Genomic DNA, 27,157 nt, shown 5'->3' on the forward strand with positions numbered 1-27,157 from the left:
TTGAGTGATGCTTGTGATGGATTGTTTAAATCGATGCTGTGTTAGTGTTTAGGGGAATCAATGCATTGTGTTAGAGTTAGAGGTAGGTTAACGGTAGGATAGTGAATCAATGCTTAGTGTGATGGTGAAGCTTTTTGTTTAATGCTTGGTAGTTAGGTGTAGTGTTAAGTTTGATAAGACTGGTAACCACACATCATCAAGGTTCATGAATTGCTTTGAAAACTAACAACAAAGACAATAACATTTTCTATTAAAGCACTTGGCCGATTGTTTTATCTAACAACACCAAGGAGAAGAAAACTCAAAACCCTTTAATCCTCTCCTTTATTCATCTCTTTTCTTCTCCTTTAATTCATCTCTTTCCTTCTCCTTTTTATTCATCTCTTTCTTTCTCCTTTTATTCATTTCCTTGTAATCCTTTAGTAAGCTATCTATTGTCCTTTATTCTTTCCTTAAGAGATTCAAAAGAAACAAATGGATTCTACTAATCCATTCCCTGACTCTGGCTTCATGGAGTTTCTTCACAGTCAACAAACACCACATGCCTTTGAACCTGTTTCACCAAGTATTTGTCTCGGTGATGCTGAAGATTCTGTCTTTGGTTCACAATGGGAAGATGGTGGAAGCGATGGTGAATGCAGGCCAAAAGAAGCAAAGAAATGTTCAAGGAAGAAATGGACACCTTTAGAGGATTTAGTCCTCATCAGCGCTTGGCTGAATACTAGTAAGGATCCCATAGTTGGGAATGAGCAGAGATTAGAAGCTTTTTGGAGTAGGATAGCCACATATTATGGCTCAAGTAAAAAGTTGGTCGGCATGGAGAAGAGGTACCCAAATAACTGCAAACAAAGGTGGTCAAAAATCAATGAAGCTCTCTGCAAGTTCGCCGGCTGCTATGCGTCTGCATCGGCTCAGAGATCAAGTGGTCAAAACGAGGATGATGTGATGAAGCTTGCCAATCAGATGTACTTGAATGATACAAAGAAAAAGTTCACATTGGAACATGCTTGGCGAGAGTTGAGAAATGAACAAAAATGGGCTCCAAAGGAAGGCAATGGTGTTTCTAAACGAAGAAGAAGAGAAGATGGGTCTTCACCGTCGGAAGCTGCGCATACCCATGGAGGAGATGAAGCTGAAAGGCGTCCAATCGGTGTAAAAGCTTCAAAGGCAAAAGGGAAGAAGCATGTGACCAGTGGCGAAGGAACTACTAAGCCGGATTATGAAGCCTTTGAAAAAGCCTGGGATATCAGACAAAAGGATTTAGACAGCAGGAACAAGTTAAGTAACAAGAGGATGTTGGAGAATCTTCTTGCCAGAACTGATCCTTTAAGTGAGGTGGAAGTGGTTTTAAAAAACAAGCTCATAGCTGAGGTTTTAGCAGATGGGTAAATCGCATATAGTTCTTGGTTAGTAGTGTTCTTTTTATCTATTTCTGATGTTTTAGCTGATGTTTTATCTGATGTTTTCCTTTTTATCTATTTCTGTTTCAAATGCTTTATGTTGTTGTCTGTTTCAAGGATCGGTTATTGTTGTTTAGTAGTGTTATTTGTACTTGTTGCATATGTTTAGTATGCTTATTAGTTTGATATCATGTTTAGTCTCTATATATGGCAATCTCGTGGTTGATTAAAGTTTGATATCATGTTTTTAAGTGTTCACTTTTTTTTTTTTATGCAGTTTACCATGGAGATGGAAGTTGGGCCAAAAATGTGTTGATATCAAGTTCAGTCAAGGATATCAAGTTTTAGGCCTTCTTTTTTGGTTTGGTCGGAGATTTTACTCCTTGGGCCTTTTTTTTAGTCGAGGATATCAAGTTTTAGGGGACCGTAATAGCTGGTTGTCCATATGTGCCGACCATTGTTTTTATGTGCCGACAGATACTTGTGGCTTCACATTATTTGAATTGTAGACCACATGTGTAATTCTCTCTTACATATTTCACTATATATACTACTCTTTTCTATAAATTAAAACACATCAAACAATCTTCTTGGTTACTTTATTTCTCTTCTTCATCAAAACGATCTTCACATTATTCTTGCTTCCTTTTTTTCTCTTCTTCATCAAACGATCTTCAATATTCTTGCTTCCTTTATTTCTCTTTTTCATCAAACAATCTTCAACCTCTTTTTCATCAAAGAATCTTTATTTTGTCTAAATGGCATCATCTTCCCGAAATAATACCGACGATATGATGGATCAACAATTTGATGAAAAATGGGATGGATTTTTTGACCAAGCGTTTGAAAATCTTATGCGTCAAAGTTGTGCTCCTCAACCTAAACCCAAGAAAAAAAGAGCATATATTGATAGAGATCGAGAAGAAGGGCATATTCGTTTATGGAACGACTACTTCAGTGAAGATGCAATCTACCCTGATCATATATTCCGGCGTCGTTTTAGAATGAACAATCCCTTGTTCATGAATATTGTTGATCGCCTCTCCAATGAAGTTCCTTTCTTTAAACAAAAAAGAGATGCAACCGGAAGACTCGGACTCTCCGCATTACAGAAGTCTACTACAGCAATTCGTATGATGGCATATGGTTGTGCGGCTGATGCAGTTGACGAATACCTCCGCCTAGGTGAGAGTACTGCAATCTCATGCTTGGAAAATTTTGTAGAAGGAATCATATATTTGTAGAAGGAATTGTCCCACGGCTTGGAAAGGGCAATACTCACGTGGTTCTGGAAACCAACAATCGTTTTAGAGGCTGTCGCTTCACATGATCTATGGATATGGCATGCATTTTTTGGACTTCCAGGTACTTTAAATGATATCAATGTTCTTGAACGCTCACCAGTTTTTGATGATGTATTACAAGGCAAAGCTCCAAAAGTGAAGTACTTTGTTAACGGGCATCAGTATCGTTTGGCGTACTATCTCACTGATGGGATTTACCCAAAATGGGCTACATTTGTCCGATCCTTTACACATCCAGAAGGTGAAAAAGCAAAATTGTTTGCTAAATGTCAATAATCTGTCCGTAAAGATGTTGAGCGTGCTTTTGGAGTCTTGCAAGCTCGTTTTGCTATTGTCAAAAATCCAGCTCTTATTTGGGATAAGGTAAAAATTGGAAAGATCATGCGAGCATGTATAATACTTCAACATGATAGTTCAAGATGAACGGAATGGGTACATTCGTTTTAATGTTGAAGAATTCACACAAGTAGAGTCAAACAGAACATCGCAAGTGGATTTAGCATATGAAACAGATATGCCGTCAAATATCAATAATTTGATGGGCATTCGAGACGATGTTCGTGATCGAAGGACGCATGAACGATTGAAAAATGATTTAGTGGAGCACATTTGGAACAAATTTGGAGGAATTTAAAATTTCAACTTTTTTTTTCGATTTTTCTGTTTTGTATTTCTGTGTTTATTAATGTATTTTTCTATGTGTTTGCAATTTAAATTAATGAATTAAATTTACTTTATAATATTTTTATAATTTAAATAATTAATTTTTTTCTAAAGAAACACTGTTTAAAGAGCTTACTATTGGAGATTTCAAAACTAAAAATCTCTCACAAATATATATATATGTGTAAATAACATAAAATATATTAAAAAACAAGATGAGAATCTCTATGGATCTCTCACCATTGAAGATGGTCTGATGCTTGGTTCTCAAACAAAACCACCACTCGAGTATTTTCGTTAAAGCCATCGCAGATGAGTTTTTGTCAACTCATAAATGGGCTTTTATGGGCGTTATGAGACATTTATTGTTGATAATAATCTTATAAGGTACCATATATTTTCCGTCTAAATCGGCTTTAATGGGCCGTACAAGTCTCTTGAAGCGAAGTCAAAAGACAAAAGGTTGTGGGGATTATTTGATCTGGCTGTTTTTAATATTATCAGAAAGATATTTGCGAAAATACTTAGTAATTTTTTTAAGATTACTATTATTTTATTAAAAAAAATGTTCCCGTATATATCATTTCTCCATAAGCAGATAACAAGAAATCGCCAAATCTCATCTACGTAATGGAAACAATATTATAAATCAATTGATAAAAAGTTAACACCACGTAGAAAACAATCAGGCGGACGCGACATTACTCCCATTTCCACAATAAAACAATTCATTATTTTCTGTAAATAAAAACAAATTTCCTAACTTTTAAACGGACAGAACACAGAAACACAAAGTTGGAAAGATGATTGTTATTATTATAAAAATGCAAAATAAAACCAGGGTGAATAATAGTAACATGTTAGTGAGTGTCAGCATCAGCTGCATTATAGAAAATTATAAATTATTAAGTACGTTGGTTCCTTTTTGACAATGGTCCGATTTTAAAGGTTAAACAAAGAATATAAATCATAAAATTATACAACAAGGTCGTCGCGGGGCGAATTGTCGTGAGGCTAATCAAGGTTTTATATGGTGTTGTTTTACTTATCGTCTAGAGGTTTGACAGAATGTACCAGTATTCAATGGATTAAATTATTAATCATAAGAGAGTCTGTATAATTCACATATCACCAGTCTCTCGTTCATATATCGTTTTGTTCCTTGATTTCTTCTCAACGATAATTATTCTTTTTTCCTTCTTTTCATAAATTGCTTTATCTTGACCCAAAAAGGATATAAGGAAATAATAATTAGTTCATCTTGATACTAAATGATGTTAAATTTCGGTTCAATTTTTCTTTTTCTGTAAGAAAGATTAAAAAATTGAATCTGGTTTAGATAAGCATCCTTATATTGCTTTAATTTCGATTTGATCATTCAGCTTTATATATGTTTTTTTGTTCACTAAGCATGGACTAAATATAACTTTCTTACATTCAGTCTTTTTGTTTACTACGTATTGTTAGTATATATAGAAAAGAAAACCGAATTATTTGAATTATGAACGGTTCGTTTTTGGAATGGCTATCTGTGGATGTATTTTCTAAATAACTAGCTGGAATACGAGTAACGCTTTTCACACTGGCCAATTATATATAATGTATATGATAGTCCAATAGGGTATTTTGGTAGGCAGATGAGAAACGCTTTAATAAACCTAAAAAGGTTATACGGCTAAGCTAAGTATAGCATACAAGTCCATGGCCATGCCACGTCTTGCCATCCACTGATGCAAGTGCTTACATACATAATCTTCCTCGCTATCTCTAGAATCTCCTAATTTTCCTCCCTAGATTACGATTATTTAATCAGTAATTGATATCCTAATTTTGGATTTAATTTGTATATTAATTAGAGGGGGATAATTCCATAAGATTTGTCGTTTTCTGTTTGTAGAGAGTGTTTGGATTTTGGAACATACACAATGACTTGTCTCTCAGAGACTACTAGTTTTTCAATTAATATTTCAAAACACACTTTTATTCTATTGTCTTTAAGCGTATGCATGTACAAAAAAGAGAGAGAGAGAGAGGGATTAACAAAAACAAATCAATCAAGCACGGATTGAAAAGACAGAATTAAAAATGTCCTTTTCTGCACTCAAAACATCGATAAAGGTTTTAAATGTATTGGAATTTTCGACATTGTTTGGTTAACGGGTCGTCATATATCATTACCGTTTTTGTTTTGTGCATACATAAAATCTATACAAATAAAATATATTTGCAGTACAGTGATTTGTACTAGTATCATCCTATATCCTAATCTGAATTTAATTTAAACTTGCTATTTATTATTTTGATTTTAATTTTTTTAAGACAAATAACATAAAATGTGAACACCATGTTAGTGTCGTATACAGATTAGATCATGTGAACTATTGAAGTTTACATCTCGTAGATTTATAAACAATTATGGTCTTTCTTTGAGTGGGATGATAAACCTATCTATTTACATGCGTAGCCTTATCAAAGTCAATGTAGAATACGAATATTTCGTCCCTTAACATAGATTATGATCAATTAAATATTTAGTGGATAATTTTATGTTTTAAGTTTTTGGTTTACGTGAGGTATAAGCACAAATCCTATATACTCATTAAAATATAGAATTAACTATACATGCATGAGTTTCAACTTCTAATAAACAAGATATCCAACGTTTGATGGCACGTTGAATATTTGGTAAAAGTAAATTATTATAGCTGATATTTTTGTCCAATTTTCTTTTTATCAAAATTGAATATTGTATGACTGTAATATTTGTCTGCTACAGTGAAAATGTAATTATAGGTTATTTTCAATAAAATTGCTTAATGACAAAGTCCAAGTTCTAATAGAAAATTATATCAAATAACGATAACGACATATGGAAAAATAAATGATGGTTAAGATATTTTTTCCCCTTCAATTTGTAAATGAAAACAGTGGTACATGACTTCTTCTCTAGACATTTTTTTCGTTGAAGGACTTTGTCACTCTAAGATAAAAATGGGCAGAAATGAAAATTATTTTATTTGGAGGTTTGAATGGGCAAAGATATGTGCCAAACTCAAACAGAGAAAGAGAATTTTGAGTGACATCAGTTGATTCTGTGATCTTTAAAACCAAACTGACTAGAGAGAGTTTCGAAGCTGTACGTACACTTGCGTTGAATTGGTAAGACAAGTAGACAACTCTTCTTCATTTTGTGAGGTATTTATTTATTTATTACCATTGCCTAACAGTTTATAAAAGAGGAACATTTCATAATTTTGCATTGCAAACCGGAGAGATCCAAGTAGTAATAGTCCTACTTAAGCGTGGGGAAAAAGATACCTTTATACAGTAAGTATATACGACTAAAAGTCTAAAATACTAATTATGTAAGAAAAAAAATATGATAACACTAACATATACTTAGTTGTAAATACACACACATAATTATGTGTATTCGAGTGTTTGTCGGAGTATCTCTGATCAGACGAAGCCATATAGATCCGACCATGAACGTGTCCATATTGTTTAGTTGATTAATAATTCCTAATTTCCCTTTATGATTATTCAACTATATATACGTACGCATTTATAAACATATATGAGCATTACCATAAAAAATATATAAATTATTGAATAAGTTAGGTTTTACTTAATTTCTGACCATATAGCGGTAGAAAGTTTAAGAAACGAGTTAGACGACGTTGATTCTTTTTTATTTATGTGATTTTGTATGATCCGTCGCTCCTTAATAATAGATTAAAATTCCTAATATCTTCAAGTGTTGAGGACTGTATCCGAAGCCATAGTTATATGTATAACAAAAAACTGGTTGGTTATATATCACTTGATTTGGCAAAATTTGACTGTCATAAATATTTTCACTGTTATAAATGAGTAAACGATTTGGCAAAAACTGGTTGTCTGTATCATAAATTCATACATCTACATATATGTATAATCTTATGTATATAATGTGTATAATATATATTGACTCGAGTGGGGTTGAATAGGAAACAGGGCAGAAAATCCTCCTTGGATTCTCCATTACAAGGCACCTAACAATTACTGTTTACTCTATAAAAAGACTATGCCGCTTGTATAAGATAATTAATAATGTTAACGTACATTTAAATATATAAATGAACTTTTATAACTTATAATGAGTAATTGGTGATCTATGTTGCCATGTTGGTGCGTTTAAAAGACAATCCTCTTTTAGGCTCTTAATTTCAGATTCATAGCTGTTTCCTTCATTTATGTGTCAGATGTATTGTTATTTGAAAAGATTATAAATTATCTAAAGAACTAATTAATTAGGGGAAAAAAGGAAGAAGCGAAAAGGTAGAATCTCTTTCACCTCAAAAGATCCATTCATCCTTATACATTGTTCTTAATAAAGCTAAGCTAAAACTAAAATAAACAAATCTCTGCATGAATATTAATCCCAGTCCATATAATTTTTCGACCACCCCCCCCCCCACCCCATAAAGACATAAGTTCATACAAAAAAACTCTTTATATATGTATATATAAGTAAAAATAGAACTGTATAAAAAAAAGTTACACATGATTTGGCCCATTGAAGTAACTTGCATCATCGGAATTAACAAGAGAGGTTATGTCCTCCCAACTTATTGTGCTTTGATCCGCCGATGTACTCGTCGTTCCTCCAGCCAAAGCTGCTCCAGCTCCAACTACTGATGAGTCTACATAGAATTTTGTGTTCTCGTTGGTCTCAAGATTGGCAATGTTGTTGTTGTCGTTGTTGTTTAAGAACATATCGTCGATTGCTTCGGTCTGAAAATTACTACTCCCGATCCATTGAAGAATGTCTTGCTGCTGCTGTTGATGGTGATCACCACCTGTGTTTGGTAATGGAGAGCTTGTGCTGCTACGCATGATAGCAAACTCTCCTTCACCCCCTCCTGATCCCAAGTAGTAATTAGGATCTAACAAAAGCTGAGAGTAGGAGAAATCAAAAGGGTTTGTGATAGAATCTTGATGTTGACGATCAGGGTTTGTCCTCTCCGGTTCTTCTTCAATCTTGACCATGTTCTTGAGTGTGATCAATGGCTTTTGTTCTATGTTGAAAGAAGGTGTCGTTTGGTAGTAATTGCAGCTTGTTGGTTCCATCATCACAAGAGGTATTTGATGATGATGAGGAGGAAGCTGTGGAAGTAATGGCCATGGTGATGATCCAAACATGTTGTTAAGGTAGGGATCCGTACTGCCATTACTTTGGCCTTGGCCTTGTCCTTGTTGTTGTCTCTTCATCATCGCCATCTCTTGCTTCATTCGAGCTTCCTGGAACTCTTTCCTTTGTTTGTTAAGAAGCTTTTTCTTCAGTCTCGTGTTCCAATAGTTCTTAATATCGTTGTCTGTTCTTCCCGGCAATTGTGCAGCAATTATAGACCACCTTAAAGAAATTCATTGAACATATAAACATAATGAAACTATAATTCAAGATTAAGTGTGTTGATTGATAATATTCACATATGATATATAAGTATTACCGTACCTGCTACCAATAGTAACATAGAGGTTACAAATGATGTTGTCTTCTTCCTCCGAGAAGCCACCATGTTTGATGTTTGGTCTCAAATAGTTGAGCCACCTTAGCCTACAGCTTTTCCCACATCTCCGTAGGCCTAAGGCATTAACAACACACATTTATATGTCCAGTAAATAAAAATTTGTAACTATATGAAACTTACGGTTAATATTGAAATCAAAAGTAACTTTAAGATTATTAAAACGTCTCAAACTATTTGGAAATTCGTGAGAATTTCATATCAAAAGTAAAATTTAATATATACCAATCTTCTGAGGCAAAGCGATCCAATTGCCTCCTGTACCACTATTCTCGATGTAATCTTTGAGTTTGGCATCTTCCTCGGGAGACCAAGGCCCTTTCTTCACGTTGGCCTTGTCACAGCACGGTGCTCTTCCCATCTTCTTGATTCTTGATCTTGTTCTTATTGTATCTCTCTCTCACTCTTTAATTCTCTCTTTCTCAATTATGTTGATGATGAAGAGGTGGAGGATATTGATGGTGTGTGATGGTGCGTGTGTGTTTGGTTTTTATATATGCATACACGGAAATATGTGTAATGGAGAAAAGTATATGTGAATGTAGAAAATAAAAAAGGAGAGATGTATATAATAGCTGGAGGAGAGAGTCCTTCATGTGATTGAAGATGTCAAAAAGTAGTGAATTAGAAAAATATATATCAATCAAAAAGTGACTTTATGGAATTGGAAAATGCCATGATAATTATGTGATAAACTACTATTAGAATTAGAAATGACAGAGAAGAGGGAGACTAATGTTTTTCTCCTTTGTCTTTGCTCTTACATCAGAATCTAGAGATTCAATAACAAAGAAAAGCATTTAGTTTTTAAAAAAAAAAAATTTTGGCTCATAAACCCCATAAAGATAATGTTTGCATAGCCGCCCGCCACCCTTTGACTCTTTCTCTCTTCCTTCCTCTTCTCCGATTTTTGTTTTTGCAATTATGTTTTCCTTCTATTCTCGATTTTAGGCTGTGGTAATCTAACTTCAATTATTTATTTTCTTACATATAAGGATGATTTATTTTATTTTATTTTAAAAAGCAATTAATGAACGTGAACAAGTTTAAGTTGAAAGAACAAGATGGACATACATGTTAACATATGTATATAATATGATATTATGAGTGCATGAGTTGCACCAAATTCTAAGTTTATTTTTACTTTTGAGTTTTGTCTTAAGAAGACTCGGAAATGTATACTATATAGGCTCTAGCCTATTGTTGAAAATTAATCGTTATGCTATCACTGTTTATTTATATTTTTTCAAAGAAATCTATCGTTTTATTTACAGTCAATAATCTTTTAACTTCTGCTATTCTTAAAAATAAAAATAAAAAAATCCGCCATTCTATGTTTCTAGTAAATGTATACGCATAATTATGATTTGTTGTATGATATTACACGCTATAGGTTTCCTCATGATTCATGTCCTATATAGCAAGTAGTGGATTATTATTTTATAATACTTAATATTTTGATCATTTCTAATCTGCAGTTTAGGTTTAGGAGTGTGATTAACACATATAATTTAATTAGTAAAAGTGTATATAACTGCATATATGGTTATTACCTATATTTTACGAAAGCTTGAAGCCCCACTTGCATGGCAGCGTACGAATAATAGAGAAAGACCAATTATGTGTACTACTATTACATGTGATGGAATTGATCATCAAGAATAATAACACAATTCAATACTCTCCAAAAATTTGAAACCAAATCATTCGTGAGGGTACTCCTAATGGGTATGGGTTAAATTAGACTTGTATAAATTAGACAGTTATATATATATATATATATATATCAATATTGTTTAGTAATTGATTTTGTACGTAGTAGTATAGTACAAATTAAGGAGTGTATTATATGTTGTCGAGATAGAGACAAATACTTCGAATGTTTGGTGATGGAAATGTGTGAATCAACTAAGAAAATTCATAATTCATTTTTATATACATAAATTGAGCAATATCTCACTGATCAATATATATATTAAACATGAGAAGACTTGATATTTTATGTATCATCTAACCTAACTGAATTTTTATAATGGATATCTATATACAATCTATATCTACTATATATATACATATATATAGACTATTCGTACGTCTTTGTTATACCAATAAAAATAATCATTAACATAGAAATATTTTTTTGATCAAAGATAAAAATATTTAAAACAAAGCATAAACTTAACAAAATAGAAGCATCGTAATCGAATACTTATTGTCCATTCTTATACGACTAATTGTCGTAAACGTTTGTGGATAAATAAATACTAATACAAATCCAACTTATCCACAGTGTATATATCAAAATAGTCAAGATAAATTTCAAATACATCAATAGAATTTTCCAAAATATCACCAATCATAGGATCACATTTGGTGGATGATGAATCACTAGCTATCTAATATATATTTTTGCCTTCTGAAAAGGATAGGAGTTAATGATATGTACCAAAAGAGATGAAATGAAAGGTAGAGATATTGAAATTTGTAAGAGTGAATTCCGTTATGGTTGGTGAACAAAATTTTGCCAACCCTCGAAGAAAAGTTACCACTAACTATTTTATGGATACTAGATGATCGGTAAAACAAAATTATACTATTTTTCATTTTTTTTGTGTGGAATAGATGATTGATAAAACAATTTTTTATTGATAGTACTATATTTTTATTATGGATGATATGTTGATTAGTTTTTTAAAATAAAATATATGATAAAAAGATGAGAGGGAATATGTAATTTATTTTTAATGTAATTATTATATAAACGTTTTTCTTTTTTAAATATTGTCTCTTTTTGTTACTTTAAACTGTTGTTTTTTTATATTTAATAATAAGCTTTTATAACACCTAATTTTCCTTTCTAAATGTTGCAGTATTTTTATATAAAACATTGAGTTTCAAATAATATTATATATTATAAGTTTTCTGGATCAAGTATGATATAATCTACCGATATCTCCTAACACAAAACATTTGTCTATAATATAAAAGGTATAAGATGACAAATTTCAAACTCACGGTGACAATAATGACTTGATATATGATATTGTTTAATTCATTTAAAAATGTAGCCACTTAATGATCATGCAGTTTTAAAATAGAACCTAATGACGCCTGTCCCATGGACCCGAAATCAACATTTAACTAAATATTTGATAGGGATGTAGGATGTTATAAATCTAACAATTACGTTCTAATAATAAATTTACTAATTACACTTATTTCCCACGGCAGCTGAGATTAAGGAACAAGAAAACCCACTACCTCTTGTTAAGTGGCGTCACAATGTTTGGACCTTCTTGTATAAACGTATATGGTTAATATTATTTTTTATCTTAATCTTTTATGTCAAATAAATGTTGGTCAATTTGGGTGTATTGTTTATTATATATTATGTAGCTTCTTGCAAAACAAGTGAAATAAGATTGAATATACTTCCTTAACATCGTGAAAACTCTATTCATAATTTGCAACTCATAAACAAATAAATCTTGAGTGGTAAAAATTGGCTAATTTTCTAGTTTAATACATGAACCCAAGGCTTCTAGAGGAAACAAAAAGGTTGACTTGACTTGTGATTGTTAATAATTCGTTAAAAGTCAAAGCACTTGGAAAAATATAAAGTCTTCAAATTATTGAGCTAGAAATCACTGTGTTTATATGTTTTTGTGGAATAAAATATGTTCCGTCATGGATAAAATATATTTATTTATGGAAAAGTTAAATAAAGTCTGAACTTTGAAGCTAGGATAATAAAATAAATAAAATAAAAAACAGTGTATTCAGATTTCAAGAACACTAGTAGGAAATAGGAATTGGTCTTGCAGCGTAGGCCATCCCTTCTTTTATCAATTTTCCCATAAAAAGTGATAAACTTTTTTTTTCAGTATAAACTCATTATAAAAGTTATATTATAAATAAAATCATATGTGAAATCACACAGGAACAAATCATATGAATTCCAGTTTAATTTAAATAGTTATCTCCAGATTGGAAATTAAAAGTTTCTCCAAAAAAATAATAATAATGGAACTCAAATTTTAAAATATTTTCGATGATAACAAATATGATTGACTAAAATGGAATGATCCATTAAACAAACAAATTTTCTAAAAAAGAAAACAGTGAAAAGGAGAAAATAATGGTCAAACAAAAGGTAAAGGTAGAGAAGAGGAAGGTCACTGTAATATATATATCTCAAGGCATCTTTCTCTCTTCTATGATTTTATCTTCTTCTTTTTTGCTCATACTTTTTTAGGATCCATTTACTTTTTGGAAGTATTCAAAAGTTAAAAAATGAGTGAGTTCTATTTTGCCCAAAAAAGTGAGTTCTATGATATGACTCTCGTGACAAGTATACACTCTCTTTTTGTTTCACTACTCTAAAAAATAATTAATAACCATAAAACAGGTTATTATATCGTAATCATAAGATAATCATGACATCCTTTTGCATAAAGTTCTACGTCTCCTCTTGTCGCCAGAAGCTTAGTGAGTTTAATAAGATCTTCCTCAAGTATATAGCATTTAGTATAATATTTCCAAAAAAAAAATCAGGAAAACATTTTTTTTTTTAAATCATGAAAAGACAATTTGATTATTTGGAGATTATATTCAGAAATTAGTAATCTTAAGGGTTTGAACCGGGATAGGAGGGAAATGTGTCGGTCCAAAGACAAAGATAGTGGGGTTTAAATTAGATTTTGATTTTGGGTAAATAAATACTAATTAGTATATGATTAAAATTAATGCACGTCAAGTTGCAAAGTAGAATTAAGCTGTCAGTCATTAAGCGAAAAAAAAACCCCACAAATCAATGCCGATTTCTTCTCCCATTTCACACGCAATTTGCTTCCAATTCTTCACCCGTTAAGCCACTTACCATAGCCACATCATTCTTCATATATCTCATTAACAAAACAATTTTTAAAAAGAGCGATAAAGTACTTTTGCACACTACAGTAAAACTTATAGAAATTGATATTCGATCAATCAAATATGATAAATCAAAATTTTCCTGGTTTTAAAATAGGTTCATCAACCAAATAAATAATAATACCTCTTTAAAATTGTAGTTTAAAGTTGGACTATGGAGAACAATATATTCTAACAAGATTTTAAACTCAATGATGTTCAAGTTTAAAAAGACAGAAGGCATATTGTTAAATTTTAAAGAATCAAATTGAAACCTTAGAAGCATAAAATTTGAAGATCGTCTGCGTCTACACATAAAGTTCATGAAACTAGCATTTATTTTGATATGTTCTTCGTTTTGGGTTTAACTCGAACCTATATAAATGGGCCAGAAATTAGACGTATATAACTGAGCTGGGCCGGGTACGCCCATTTTAGTAGTTGAAAATGACGAACGAGTGTTACAAAAGGGAAGATAATGATAACGTTGACACTTAACTGATGAGCTAAAAGACATCATCAACAAGAGGAAAATACAAATAAAACCCGAAACTGATTTCAACTTTTAGTCTTGAAACCGACAAATTATCTTCAGACACGCACACACATTGCAACACACAAGAAACCAAAGTTCTTTCCTACCTGCCTTACCTACGAACACTACTCACTTGAAGTCTGAAAGAAAGAAAAAATGACTATTGAGTAATCGCATCGAGAGAGAGAGTTTTTAGAACAAATCAAATCAATTTACATACTAAAATCTTATCTAAAAACAAACCCAAAAGGATTCATAGAGTTTCTGCATCAACAAACAAGAAACAATAACTCTTGTTAGTGAATTTGAACTCAGTCTCACATGTGGGGGGTTATTTGATGAAGACTGAGATGTACCTTATATGCATATATCTTCGGTTGCAGCTTTCCTAAAATGGTTGTTCCTTCTGCACCAAGCTAACTCATGCTACAACGCCACCATCATCAGAATCCTGCTCCTTTCTGTTATCAGATTCAGCTTCTTTCCGCGTCACTGTTTCAGAAACGTTTACCACGGTCTACAGCAAAAGGCAAAGAGTATTTATTCGTTATCCTGTTTGCTGATAAGTTATTAGAGACATTTTGCTTTCGAGAGGGTGTGTGTGAAACCAACCTCATTGCAACCACTATCATGTTGCTCCTCTACCATCGTTGTTCCTGCTTCAGAAGGATTTTCTGAGCAGTCAATGTTTGTCACTTTGTTGATGACCTCTGTCTCACATGTTACTTTTGTGATCTTCACCGTTTCACTGATGACTACCATACCACTTGGTGTCTGGGTTTGGCTTGATGGCAGTTCATGTTTGTCCTCAGGCACATTTTGAGGGCTTGAAATTACACTGAGAAAAATGAAGATACACGATTAAGCTTTAATACCAAAAAAAAGCAAGAGAAAAATGCATAAAATCTGCTATAGAGCGATCAGATTAAACCTAACCTGTGGGGATCAGTTTCATCAGAAGGTTTTGGTTTTTGGGTAACATCATCATGCTTCCTCTTCTTGTTACTGCTTGGCCCACTGGTGTCCCTTCCAGTGTTACCACGTCGTTTCCTTCCTGCTTCAAGTCTTTCAACTGCGATAGAAAGACCCTCGGTGTAAGCCCTTTCTTCTCTTCTCGATGAATCTAGCTTCAAGTTTTCTAAAGGCAATCCTCCTTCTTGATGAGGATCCATTGGGGGTGATTTCTCTGGAGAAGCCTTGAATATCAGATTAGTGCATCGTTTTATCCATGAAAATGGAGTGCCGGATGACGGCGTTGAGCCATTCTGTCTTTCCATAAAAGAGTTATAGCCATCATCGCTATTACTCACAGTGCTGACTCCATTCTGGAAGTATAATTCATCATCCCGAGTAACAACCTTCTGCTTCAAAGCAGAAACCTTTTCCCAGCTACGCTCTAAATTGGACAGCTGCATTTTAGCCATGGACATATCATCTAGTGTAACTTTCAGATTCTCTAACTTCTTCAGTTCTTCAACCTCACGTCTGATTTCTTCTCTCTCAGCTCGAAGCATATGCCTTTGCGTCTCTAGTTTTTCTCTTTGAACTTTTAGCTCCTCAACCGAATCTTTTAGCTCAGCCCACTCTCTCTCCCTCCTTTCGCGGTCCAATTTGATCTCCAGCCTCTCAGCATCCAACCTCTTTAATTCCACCTGGACATGTTCTAACTCTTTCTCCGAAGATTCCTTGAGGGACTGTATGCGCTCCTCTTCCAACTTCTTCTCTTGCTCAAATACCTTTTCTCTATCCCTCGAAGAATTCTCTAATTCTTCTCGTTTGGTTTCGATGCAATACTCTAACTCTCTTTTCTGCATCTCAATGCCCAACAAGAAGTCAGCGCGTTCGCGCTGTATCTTGCTGAGCCATTCTGAATGTTCCTCCACCATTTTATTCATAAATTCTTCACGCTCTCGGTTTAGCGCCTCCACATCGTTTTTGTGCTGATTTCTCAATGCATCCCTTTCCTCCCTAATGTTATCACGCTCCTCCTTGAGATACATCGAGAAAGCCTCCCTTTGACGAGTAATATACTCCGCTTCTTTTCTTAATTCTTCCCTTTTCACATCAATGTGTTCCCACTCAGCTTCAAATTTAGCTTTCTCCACCTTCAATCTATCTGCTTCAGCCAACAGTTCAAGCTTGTGAGCCCTCAAGTCATCTAGCTCCTTCTTGAGATTCATCTCCAGAAAAGATAAGTCGCTTGTTTCACTCTTCAAGGCTTCAAGTTTTCTTGTTGCACAGTCAACACGTTTTCTCTTCTCTTCTAAAGACATCAAAGACTGCTGCAAATCTAGGTCTAATTGTTTAAGCCGTTCCTTCTCATTCTCCAGCAGAGTGGTCTTAAGGTTAATATCTTTCTCTCTAGCATTCAAATTCTTCTCTTTCTCGTCAAGATTATAAGACCTCTCTGTTATATCCTTTTCTTTCTCTGCTGTTGCCCTTGACTGAACTTCCAAGTCATGTTCCTTTTCACCAACTAGGTCTTCCCTCTGCCTGATATCAACCTCCCTTAATTCCCAGGCCCGTCTCTTGCTCTCGATTTCATCTTCCACCAATTTGCACTTACTTTCCAACTCAGCTTCCACGTCGGATTTTCTTTTCCTCAGGATAACTTCTTGATTTGCTAAGACCTTTTGAATCAGTTCCTGTGGAGGTTGTTTAAAAGCATTTTCTGTGAACTCTCACAAACAAATGAGCACACAACGAAACATATGTATGATAAGTAGAGAATTTGTTAGGGTGAACAGGTAAACTCACAGATTCCTTGGTGGCAATTTTTTCTTCAGCAACAAGCAGCTCTTGCTCCTTCTTAAGTACTGAAGATTCCCTTTCAGAGACAGCCTGTTTTTTGCAAGGAAATGAAACATGAAACAATACTATCTCGTCTCCTAGAACATTTTTTGGTTGACCTGATAGCAAAACCAGAAATAACAGATATTTATGTGCATACAAACCTCTTCTCTTTTAGCAAGCGAAGCTAATGCGATCTCCAAATTGGAGATTTTGTCCTCCAAGGCTCTACGTTCCTCCTCAAATGTGGTCTTTGCAGACTCTAACCCCTTTTCAAGTTCAGCTAATTCTTGGGATCTACCAAAAATGTGATCTTCTCGCTGATTTAGTGAAGCTTGTGCATCCAATAACCTTTCATGCTCTTGCTGCAAGCTCTTTCGCCTCTCACTTAAAGTCTGCCGTTCAATATCAATCTCGTTCTCTCTCGTTTCAGAACTAAACCATGGAATGAAAGAACCAACTCAACAACTTAATACGGCACCTTAATATTACAAGTCATGTAGTCCAGTTAACAGAGACAAAAAGACTTACTCAGACTTGAAAGATGCAAGGCGCCGAGCAAGATCATCTTCACGACTTTCAACTTCCTTCAATTTTCTCTCTGCAATTCGGTGATACCGGTTAGCTTCTGCTTGTAAAGCTTCTGCTGCTCGCATTTTTGCTTCAGCATCTGCATATTTCTTCAGAGCATCCTCAATCATAAGATGAGCTTCAGACATTTTACTCCCAGCAGAAACCTTCGTCTCGGCACATTCTGCACGCATCTCATGCAAAGTCTTTTCCAGCTGAGGACAAAAGGACAATAAGAAAATCAATAAAAAGGCTGTAAGAACGTATTTTGCTGGCCCTCTCAAAGTTAAGGTCTTACACTAGAAATACACTCTTTTGCAATCCCAACATCCTTCTTCAAATCCTCTTCTCGTTTCTTTGCTTCAGCTAAGGCAGAGACATAGGCAGATTGATCTCGCCTATGTGCTAGGTCGGCTTCATTCACAGAGGCCTTAACCTCCTCATACTTCGACAATAACTCGTCTTTCTCCAGAATTAGAAGACCCATGTTGTGTTGGTAATCATAAACCTACATCCAAATTACGATCAACATAGCAATGTCAATATGATATTTGATAAAGAAACACGCGAAAGGAAAGAACAAAAAAACTGACAATATAACAATCACAACTAATCAAGCTCAAAAGAGAAACAAAATCGAGACTTTTAAAGTTCTAAAAGCAAAGCAATAACTCCAGCAAACTAATTCCATTCAATAAATTATAAGCATTGACCCATGAGCAACAAAACGGTACACACTATGACTGAAATAAAAACCATGGGCATTCAGAAAAACGAACGGTCGTGTAATTCCTCTATACCCGGAAGAATTAAATTCATAAGAACTTAGAACTTAACTTCTAGGTCACAAGCTACTCCCAGTAATTATAACAGTCCCTAGTTTGATTCCATTGTTTTCCCGCGTACTGCTCTAGTCAAAACACTAGCTAACCCTAAAGATTAAGGTAATTTTACAGAACGAAAATTCGAGAATTTTTACGAAGAATCAAGAAGCAAACCTCAGATTCTAGCTTGGCGATGTAAGCGATTAGGGCAGCTTTATCTCTATTCTTGATCGACTGTTCATCAAACCCAGCTTCCTTGAGACGCTTCCACATGACTTCTTCAGTAAGAGGGCTTTTCAAAACCCTAGAACCAGGCGTAATCGTCAATCTATTAGAAGCCGTATTCGGTGTTATCGGGAATCGCTCCGAACGAGAAGTCGCCATCCCCTCTATCAATCTTACAAAGATGGAGAATTGAACCCAAATTCCTCCGATCTCCGATCAAAACCACGACAATAGTCTCTTCACTTTTTCGCTTTCTCTCTGTCTCTCTCTCGCAAAGCAAAGACGAGTTCTGTGACACTGCGTCGCAGAGAAGTCTGGTCTCTCTCTTCGCTTTTTAGGTCGACAATTTAGTCAAAAGGGTTTAAATTCGACCAGTCAAAATATCAAAACGATGGCGTTTAAAGCCTCACAATTTCGTTTTAAGCGGCCAAAACCAAATTTTCATTGGAGTTTAAAAGAGGTGATAATATATGGTAATTAAAATTGCCGATTTCTCCCAAGACTATAGTTTTTTTTTTTTTTTTTTTTTTTTTGTCGAGTCTCCCAAGACTATATATAGTAATTAAAATTCTAATTTCTTAATTCATTGTCCTTCACTTAAACCATAATGTTATTGAAAATTAAATATTGAGAAATTATGATTCTTTAAGATCTTTCTTTTACTTGACAGATGTGTTTGTGTCTGTAGCCAGCCCATAAATCTTATTTTGGCCTTCTTCTTGCGTGTGTGATAATAATTATTTTCAGTAATCGAAAACAAATTTTTTTTATCAAACAATCACTTTTATTGAATCTTACAAGGTACAGTATATAATCACTTCAACAAACTCCTAAAATCCAAAAAGTCAAGCAAGTACAAAAAAAAGACTAGTGAACATTGAGAGCTTACAAGGATTTTCCAAACAAGATGTGTTACAGAGATTGCAGATTCTGTGTTTCGTGGGAATGAAATGAACTGAGAAGATTCTTTACATTGCTCTCTTACCAAGACCGTTTTAACAGAGAAAATTGAGCTTCTTTTTCTAGTCGATAAGTTCTGATCCATCCTTGGATCAACCGTATCTCGGCTTCTCGCTGCTCCACAAGCCACTTTGGGTCTTCTGGAGTTGAAGGTCGTAGATCCAAATGATGTCCACCTGAGGAAAAAAAAACAAACCATTATTAACTTAGTTTGCGAGTTTCAAAGAGGATTTATGATGATGATGATGATTTATGATGTATTGAGATAAATACCAAAATTAGTTCAAAGCATTGATTTGAATCGTGAGTTCATGTGATTATATGAAATGTAGACTATTGCTACTACGATCAAAAAGTTAAAGTCGATGCAAATGAAAGAACAGATAAGTCAGGTGAAAGATAGTTGAGGCTTTTAGTTATACCTTCTTGAGTGACAAGAGCAACAATGGTATTGGATAAGTTCTTGAGAACACTGCATTTTTACGAGTCAATCATTCATCGAGATTACGAGATACGTTTTGAAATATAGCTCTCAGGATTTGAGTAAAAGCAAGAAATGTTCTTACCTGCCACCACTCCAAGGATCTAACAGACCATTAGAGAAAATGATATTGCTTCCAAACGACTTCAAGGTGGTCTCTATGTCCTTTTACATTGGAGGGGGAGAGAGAGAGAGAGAGAGTACAGATTCAGATTATGGCATAGAAAGAAGCATGAGTTTATTAAAAAGATGTCTTACATGTCCACCGAGCTCTGTTGTGACCCATCTAGGCCTTGGATTGACTCGGAATGTATTCCAGCATTCGTCTTTGTATGATGAGTAATTGAAAGCATAAGCTGGAAACATGCTGTTTTCTTCGCTGCTAGACATGGGCATTACCATCTCCGTGCACGCCTATTGGAAACCGAAGGCAAAAGGAGATTAATTCAAAATTTTCTGGAAAAGGAAGATAAATATAGCAGTTGTTCTTCAGACCTGCCAGTTCCATCCATCTAAACCATGGGGGTCATCATCCAACTCGAAGCAGTCAACATCACCAGTATAGTTGTAGTACACACTTATTCCTGCAAATATGCGATCCAGGATGCTAGCATCACTACTAGCACCATCGATTTTTCTGCAGACCTACAGAAAGATAAATCACATTGAACAACAAATGATCAGGACTTCAACGGACGTGGTTGAACAATAAACGGATGCAATTAAAGCTCTTAGGGTCATTGATGTAAAGATGACAATCCACATGAGTTAACGAATGCATGATTTTCTCCGAAATATCAATCTTAGGGGAAAATATCATTAGCATATCATAAAGCGTCACTTCGCAAAATATACCTCTTTAATGGGATGTCCAGGCAAAGGCATCATAAAGTTAGCGGGATACGGATAGTTCACCATTGCTAAATAACTATAAGCAGAATCCAGCCAGTCTGAAAGGTCATCAGTACTGTTCAACACCCTGCAAAACAGGCTCACCACTCAATTTAGCTCAAACACAATAGATAACAAACCATTAAACCAACTCCAGTTTTCTTGCTTACCGACAAAAGTGAAAAGTTTTGGCCAACTGCTGAAGACCATTCTCCTTCTGACCTTCTGCTATTATCGCATCCCACGAGTTCTTGATGGTGTTGAAGCAGCTGCTACTCTCACGCTACAAAGTTTGCCAGCCAAAAAGACAGTCACAATAAGAAAAGACAAAGCCAAATGACTAGCAAAGAAAAACCAAAAAAAAAAATCAATACCATGAAATCATTCGAGACAATGTCATAAAACGTCTCAGGAGGTACGATATCTTCGAACTGAAGAATTGGAGCTGAGGAAGCTAATGCTCCTATTGCAATGTGAGGATACTTGAGCCTCATCCATGCTGCTAACACTGTTGCGTCAATACCAACACACGCAAAAACAAGTCACTCCAAAGTCTCATTCAAAGTCATTCCACTGAGCACAGAATAATCAAATATGATTCCCTTTAACTTACTTCCACCATATGATCCTCCAAACAACACAACTGGGCATGCTTCCGCAGACAAGTTCCGTTTCAAATCAGTCACAAAAACAGCGAAATCCGCAAGAGCTTGCTCAGTTGTGAGATACGATAATGTGGTAGCGTTCTTGTAAGCTTCTTCCCTGCTTCCATAAGGCATCGACTCTCCATAATACCTATGCTACACCAAATCCTTAAAATCAGCAACGAATTGCTTTATCTCATTGGCTATCAAAGAGGAAAGACATCAACGAACCTCAGGGAAAACAAGCAAGGCGCCAAACTTGGGAGCGATCTCCCAAAGGAATCCAGAGTTTGTAGCAAACCATTCGATATCGCCTTCGTTGCCGCAGTAGAGGAAGATAGGCCCGAGCGCAGAAGCACCGAGCCAGTGATCGGAATTTATCAAGTACCGTTGCGAGAATTTCGGAAGATCGGCGAAGCTGAAGTGATCAAGCTGCTGGGAGAAGAACTTAGTCTCGTATTTGTACCCGCTTCCATCTCCCCGGAACCGCTGGATTCTAGTTGGGTTCTTGAAAGTGTGGCGAGGAAAACGAGGCAAACGCTTGGACAACACTGAAGAAGAAGAAGAAGACAGTGGCGATCCGTTTGACGGAGACGATATAGTAGAGAAAACGATGATGAAAAGTAAAGTGATGATCAGAAGCAATCGGAAATGGTTCGCCATTTTTCTCAGCTTTGAAAGCTTTCTCAACAACTACAAGATAGCAACCGCCACCAAATGTGATATATTACCAGTCACTAGTGCCAGTTGTGAGAGCATAAACCAACCGAACTTTTCATCAAACCGTAGTCAATAATCCGAATTCGAACCAATTGTAAAATAGTAGAACCAAGTAGAAAAAGGATAAACCAAACCTAAAAATTTTGATGAACAAAGCAAGACATTAATTATGAATTTTTATTTTGAATTTGTATATTTTTATCATCCAAAACCGGACTAAACTCAAATATGAACCTGAACCGAAAAACTTTCAAACCAAACATATGTTTAGCAAACAGCGGTGTGAATGTCTAGCAAACATATGTTTTTTTTTTCCCAATTTGATAACCAAAGATTCTCATGAATCTCTGTTTACTCTCTTCTTTATACAGAGAGTCTCAAGGGAGCTTTCTTTGTGTTTATTTAACGGATCTAAGGGATGACAGGGGTGATGGGGTCAGGTTGAAGAGCTTTCTGAACAAGATCGGTTTGCTCCTTAACATGAAGCTGGTAAAACCCTGTGGCTGTAGCAGCTGAAGGAAGACGACCAACATATTTGATGTCGTTGAAGATTCCTCTTTTCATTGCTTTCATGGCGGTGCAAAGCCTTGGTGCTATATACTGATATCCTCCCATGTTCATTGGCTCTTCTTGACACCAAACGATCTCTGCATCTGTAAGAACACAAAACCAAAGAGTCACATAGGTTTTAACAGAATTCATATACAATGCAAGAGTTTCGATATTTTTTTAAGAGCCGTACTTGGATATCGCTTTAGTTCTCTTTGAATGAGATCATAAGGGAATGGACATAGCTGCTCTACTCTGCAAATGGCTACATCGTTTGTTTCAGACTTCTGTCGCTCTTCGTCAAGCTCATAGTAGACCTGGATCAACAAATCCCAATAAACTCACAGTACCTGAGTTTTTTTTTTTAAGCCAAGTAAAAAGGAAAAGATTGCATCTTTTGTTTTTACCTTCCCAGAGCAGAGGACTAGACGTCTAATGCCTTCTTCCAGATCAGAGTGACCACTTTGATCTTTAATTAACCGTTTAAATCTGGTTCCTTGCTTGTCAAACCCAGGATGTCCTTTAACATCATCGAATTCAGAGAGATTTGATACGCATTTTTTGTGACGGAGCAAGTTTTTCGGAGCCATCACTATAAGCGGCTTGCGAAAATCCCTATGTATCTGCAAATGGATGACATCAAGTGTGTGAAAAAACCGACAAGTAAAGCAGCAATCTTTTATATACCAAGGATAGATATTTTACATCGTCTCATTAATTTACCTGTCGACGCAGAACATGGAAATAATTGGCAGGTGTAGTTACATTAACAACTTGCCAATTACATTCTTGAATCTGCTTTCGAAGAGTTGGATCCATCTCAGGGATAACATAAGGATTGTCATCACTCATCTACAATTGAGAGGGAAAAAAAAACTATGATAAGTGGGGAGAAACTTAATGGTAAGTATCACTTTATATAATAAACATTACCTGAAGGAAACGCTCCAATCTTCCACTGGAATGTTCAGGACCCTGACCATCATATCCATGAGGAAGTAGAACTACTAGCCCGGTTTGACGGAGCCATTTTGCTTCCCCACTGCTAATGAACTGATCAAACATCACCTGTGCGCCATTGGCAAAGTCTCCAAACTGAGCTTCCCATATTACCAAAGAATTTGGATTTTCCATAGAGTAACCCAGTTCAAATCCGAGAACACCAAATTCTGAAAGAGAGCTGCATGCAAAAAAACAACACGAAGATCATGTAAAAACAAATGAAGAGTGGTTATGATCTCTAGAGATTTAAAAAATACATATACCTGTTGCTGACAGTGAACATTTCAGGGTCTTGGTTCATGGTCAGGTGATCTAAGGGACAATACTCCTCGCCGGTTTCTTGATCATGAAGCACTGAGTGTCTATGACTGAAAGTCCCTCTTTCAACATCTTGACCACTTAGCCGGACATGGTTGCCTTCCACAACTAGTGTAGCAAAAGCAAGAGCTTCTCCAAGTCCCCAGTCAATGCCTTCTCCCGACTCAATCATTTGGGCACGCTGTTCATAAACTCTTTTCACTCCTCTGTGTGGCTTGAAGTTCTCTGGGAAGGTTGAGATTGCCTTTCCTACATTCTTCAAAATCTCTGGCTTAACACTGCAAGAAATCAAGGGAATTGTACCCAGTAAAATGTTACAATGAAACAAAAAAGGTTAAAAGCAATGGCAAATTATATAAAATAAGAAGTTTATACCCAGTGTTTCGGATCCTAGAAATCTGCTCCGGTGACTTGAATCCAGTCCAATGACTTGCCAGCCAGTCACGTTTTTGTGGAATATAGTCTTTACTTGCCCCAAATTCTTCATTGAGGATTGAGCTTACTTTCTTTTGAATCTTATCAATATCTCCTTGGTTTACCTGTCCAGATTCCAAAAGCTTCTCCTGATAGATTTGAAGCGACGAGGGATGACTGCGTATCACCTACCAACAACAGGTGACATCCGTATAAAGAGAAATTAGAAGAAAAATAATATTGGAAGGAGCTCAGAATGAAACTGGAATTTGGTTTAAAACATTTCCAAGAGATGGACAGTAAAATAGGCAGACCTTGTACATTTTTGGCTGTGTGAATGACGGTTCGTCTATCTCGTTATGTCCAAAGCGACGGTAGCATACTAAATCAACAACAACATCAGAATGGAAGGTCTGGCGCCACTCCGCAGCAAGCTCACATGCATGCACCACTGCTTCAACGTCATCCGCATTGACATGAAAAATCGGGGCATCTAAAGCCTTTGCAACATCAGTGCAATACTGAGAAGACCTTCCTGCCCTGGGATCGGTTGTGAAAGCCACTTGGTTATTCACCACAATGTGCACTGTTCCACCAGTACAGTAGTTAGGAAGTGCACTAAGATGCAGAGTTTCATATACAACACCTTGTCCGGCGAAGCTACCATCCCCATGGATCAAAATACCCATGTTCTTTGTTCTGTTCTCATCTTTTGTGTAGTACTGTTTCGCTCTGGTTTTACCGATCACAACAGGATCAACTGCTTCCAAGTGACTGGGGTTTGCCAACAAAGACAAGTGAAGATGTTTGCCTCCTCTAGTCGGACGATCATAAGATGTACCTAAATGGTATTTCACATCACCTGTCCCGGTGTAAAGCCCAACTTCATCTACTGGCTTAGTGCCACCGCTAAACTCACTGAAGATTTGACGTAGTGGTTTTCTCACAACATTACCCAGAACGTTAAGTCGACCCCTGTGAGGCATTCCGATAACTATGTTCTCTACCCCGAGATCTGCAGCTCTATCGAACATCTCCTTCATACCAGGGATCAAAGACTCTGCACCTTCGAGTCCAAATCTTTTGGCAGTGGTCCACTTAGAAGCCAAGAAGTTCTCAAACTGTGTGCTCCAGGTAAGCCTATCATAAATAACCACCCGTCGCTCACTATTGTACTGTCGAGGTGTTGGGGTCTCGATCTTGTCTCTCAACCAGTTACACTTTTCCCTATCAGCAATGTGCATGTACTCATACCCTATAGTCCCACAGTAAGCCTGCTCAAGCCTCGACAGTATAGCCCTTAGTGTTTGAACAGGGCGGTTCTCAGACAGAAACCCGGACATCCTCCATACACCCAGAAAGAATTCCCTGTCAAGATCAGCCTCTGAAAATCCATAAAGACCTGGCGTGAGATCTTCTGGAATCTCTCTCTCCTCTAGACCCAAAGGATCCAGCTTGGCCTTCATGTGGCCATTAACCTGGTAAGCTCTGACAAGCAACAACAAACGCATGCTTTCTTGAATGGTTTGCCCCGAGATTCCAGGCGATGTAGCGGCTTGACCCACAAAGTTCCTGAAGAAGTTATCCCACGACTCATCCACACAGTTGGGATCAGCTTCCCAAGCCCTTTGTAGCTCCTCTAGATACACACTGCTAGTTCCATCTAAGAAGCTATCAGTCAGCTTAGATAGTGGGACCGGACGTGGAACAGGTGCAGCAGACTCTGCCTTTGATTTGAGTATCGTAGAGTGGAAATATCTGCTTTGAGAAGGCAAAACCCTTGTTCTAGTGGCATAAGAGCCACACTGAGACTGACACAGTGTCCTTCTAATGGCAAGCTTTGCCACAGAGGAACCAGTTCTAAACCAAGCCATAGCTCAAGTGTTCTATGTGCAACAACAATTCATACAAACCCCAGGTCTCCCGAATTTTTTCAAATGTCTTTTTTTTTCTCTCAACCTGGAAACGATCCATTAAACAACACAATAAAATACTCAAAAAAGAAAGTGGATAAAGTAAGAAAAAAATGGATAAACGAGTAACGATAAGTTATTATATCTCATGCAAGCAAATCTGAAACGAAAATAACCAATTAATTCCATATATTATCAGCGATCTGACCGTAAGATGATCGAAAAATCCCCAAAAAATTTGAACAGAACAATCGGCTCAACAATTTTCAGTATTTCCAACAGGCAACAGAGGAAATGAGTATACAAATGATAAAAAGAGACAAAAATTAATTAAGCAGGATGATTCAGCAAGACGGAGAAGAAGAAGAAGACGAACCTAGATCAAAGATGGGGAGGCTCAGTGAAGTGGCTCCTACCCCTCGAAAACTAGACAGAGAAAGAAGGAAAAGTAAGAAAGTGCACCGCCTTAAATT

The 27,157-nt window shown here is 35.9% G+C and overlaps 6 protein-coding genes across 7 annotated transcripts; 2 read left to right on the forward strand and 4 right to left on the reverse strand.

The window, feature by feature from the left end:
- The first annotated feature begins 474 nt into the window (after nt 1-474).
- On the forward strand, nt 475-1,389 carry LOC112083360 (glutathione S-transferase T3-like). Its single transcript, XM_024151021.1, has one exon. The coding sequence runs from the start codon at nt 475-477 to the stop codon at nt 1,387-1,389; it is 915 nt and encodes a 304-aa protein (XP_024006789.1).
- Nucleotides 1,390-2,158: 769 nt separating this feature from the next.
- LOC112083361 lies at nt 2,159-3,174 on the forward strand. The gene is made up of 4 exons (XM_024151022.1): nt 2,159-2,585; nt 2,805-2,945; nt 2,994-3,067; nt 3,160-3,174. Exons 1-4 carry the CDS (start codon nt 2,159-2,161, stop codon nt 3,172-3,174), a joined length of 657 nt encoding a protein of 218 aa, XP_024006790.1.
- Nucleotides 3,175-7,906: 4,732 nt separating this feature from the next.
- Nucleotides 7,907-9,385, reverse strand: LOC18013254 (transcription factor RAX3). Its single transcript, XM_006393924.2, has 3 exons — nt 9,163-9,385; nt 8,865-8,994; nt 7,907-8,762 (listed from the first exon to the last, which is right to left on the reverse strand). The coding sequence occupies exons 1-3, from the start codon at nt 9,296-9,298 to the stop codon at nt 7,907-7,909; spliced, it is 1,122 nt and encodes a 373-aa protein (XP_006393986.1). The 5' UTR covers nt 9,299-9,385.
- A 4,997-nt stretch (nt 9,386-14,382) lies between these two features.
- On the reverse strand, nt 14,383-19,110 carry LOC18013255 (protein CROWDED NUCLEI 4). The gene is made up of 9 exons (XM_006393926.2): nt 18,742-19,110; nt 18,042-18,251; nt 17,705-17,958; nt 17,338-17,608; nt 17,141-17,224; nt 15,320-17,028; nt 14,996-15,221; nt 14,740-14,900; nt 14,383-14,647 (listed from the first exon to the last, which is right to left on the reverse strand). The coding sequence occupies exons 1-8, from the start codon at nt 18,949-18,951 to the stop codon at nt 14,805-14,807; spliced, it is 3,060 nt and encodes a 1,019-aa protein (XP_006393988.1). The 5' UTR covers nt 18,952-19,110; the 3' UTR covers nt 14,383-14,647; nt 14,740-14,804.
- Nucleotides 19,111-19,554: 444 nt separating this feature from the next.
- On the reverse strand, nt 19,555-22,473 carry LOC18013240 (lysosomal Pro-X carboxypeptidase). Of its 2 annotated transcripts, none has more exons than XM_006393927.2 (10): nt 22,000-22,473; nt 21,738-21,924; nt 21,499-21,632; nt 21,295-21,407; nt 21,089-21,212; nt 20,729-20,878; nt 20,492-20,647; nt 20,319-20,398; nt 20,175-20,224; nt 19,555-19,928 (listed from the first exon to the last, which is right to left on the reverse strand). In XM_006393927.2, exons 1-10 carry the CDS (start codon nt 22,429-22,431, stop codon nt 19,774-19,776), a joined length of 1,581 nt encoding a protein of 526 aa, XP_006393989.1. In that variant the 5' UTR covers nt 22,432-22,473; the 3' UTR covers nt 19,555-19,773. The 2 variants fall into 2 exon arrangements, with proteins under 2 accessions (XP_006393989.1, XP_024007541.1); XM_024151773.1 differs by having other exon boundaries at nt 19,845-19,924; nt 20,172-20,224.
- A 175-nt stretch (nt 22,474-22,648) lies between these two features.
- LOC18013355 (2-oxoglutarate dehydrogenase, mitochondrial) lies at nt 22,649-27,136 on the reverse strand. Its single transcript, XM_006393928.2, has 9 exons — nt 27,061-27,136; nt 25,086-26,730; nt 24,733-24,959; nt 24,303-24,635; nt 23,971-24,217; nt 23,761-23,889; nt 23,445-23,660; nt 23,231-23,354; nt 22,649-23,141 (listed from the first exon to the last, which is right to left on the reverse strand). The coding sequence occupies exons 2-9, from the start codon at nt 26,643-26,645 to the stop codon at nt 22,900-22,902; spliced, it is 3,078 nt and encodes a 1,025-aa protein (XP_006393990.1). The 5' UTR covers nt 26,646-26,730; nt 27,061-27,136; the 3' UTR covers nt 22,649-22,899.
- Nucleotides 27,137-27,157: the final 21 nt, after the last annotated feature.

Source organism: Eutrema salsugineum, unplaced genomic scaffold (assembly GCF_000478725.1).
Source record: "Eutrema salsugineum unplaced genomic scaffold, Eutsalg1_0 scaffold_6, whole genome shotgun sequence".
NCBI classification, from domain to species: Eukaryota; Viridiplantae; Streptophyta; class Magnoliopsida; order Brassicales; family Brassicaceae; genus Eutrema; species Eutrema salsugineum.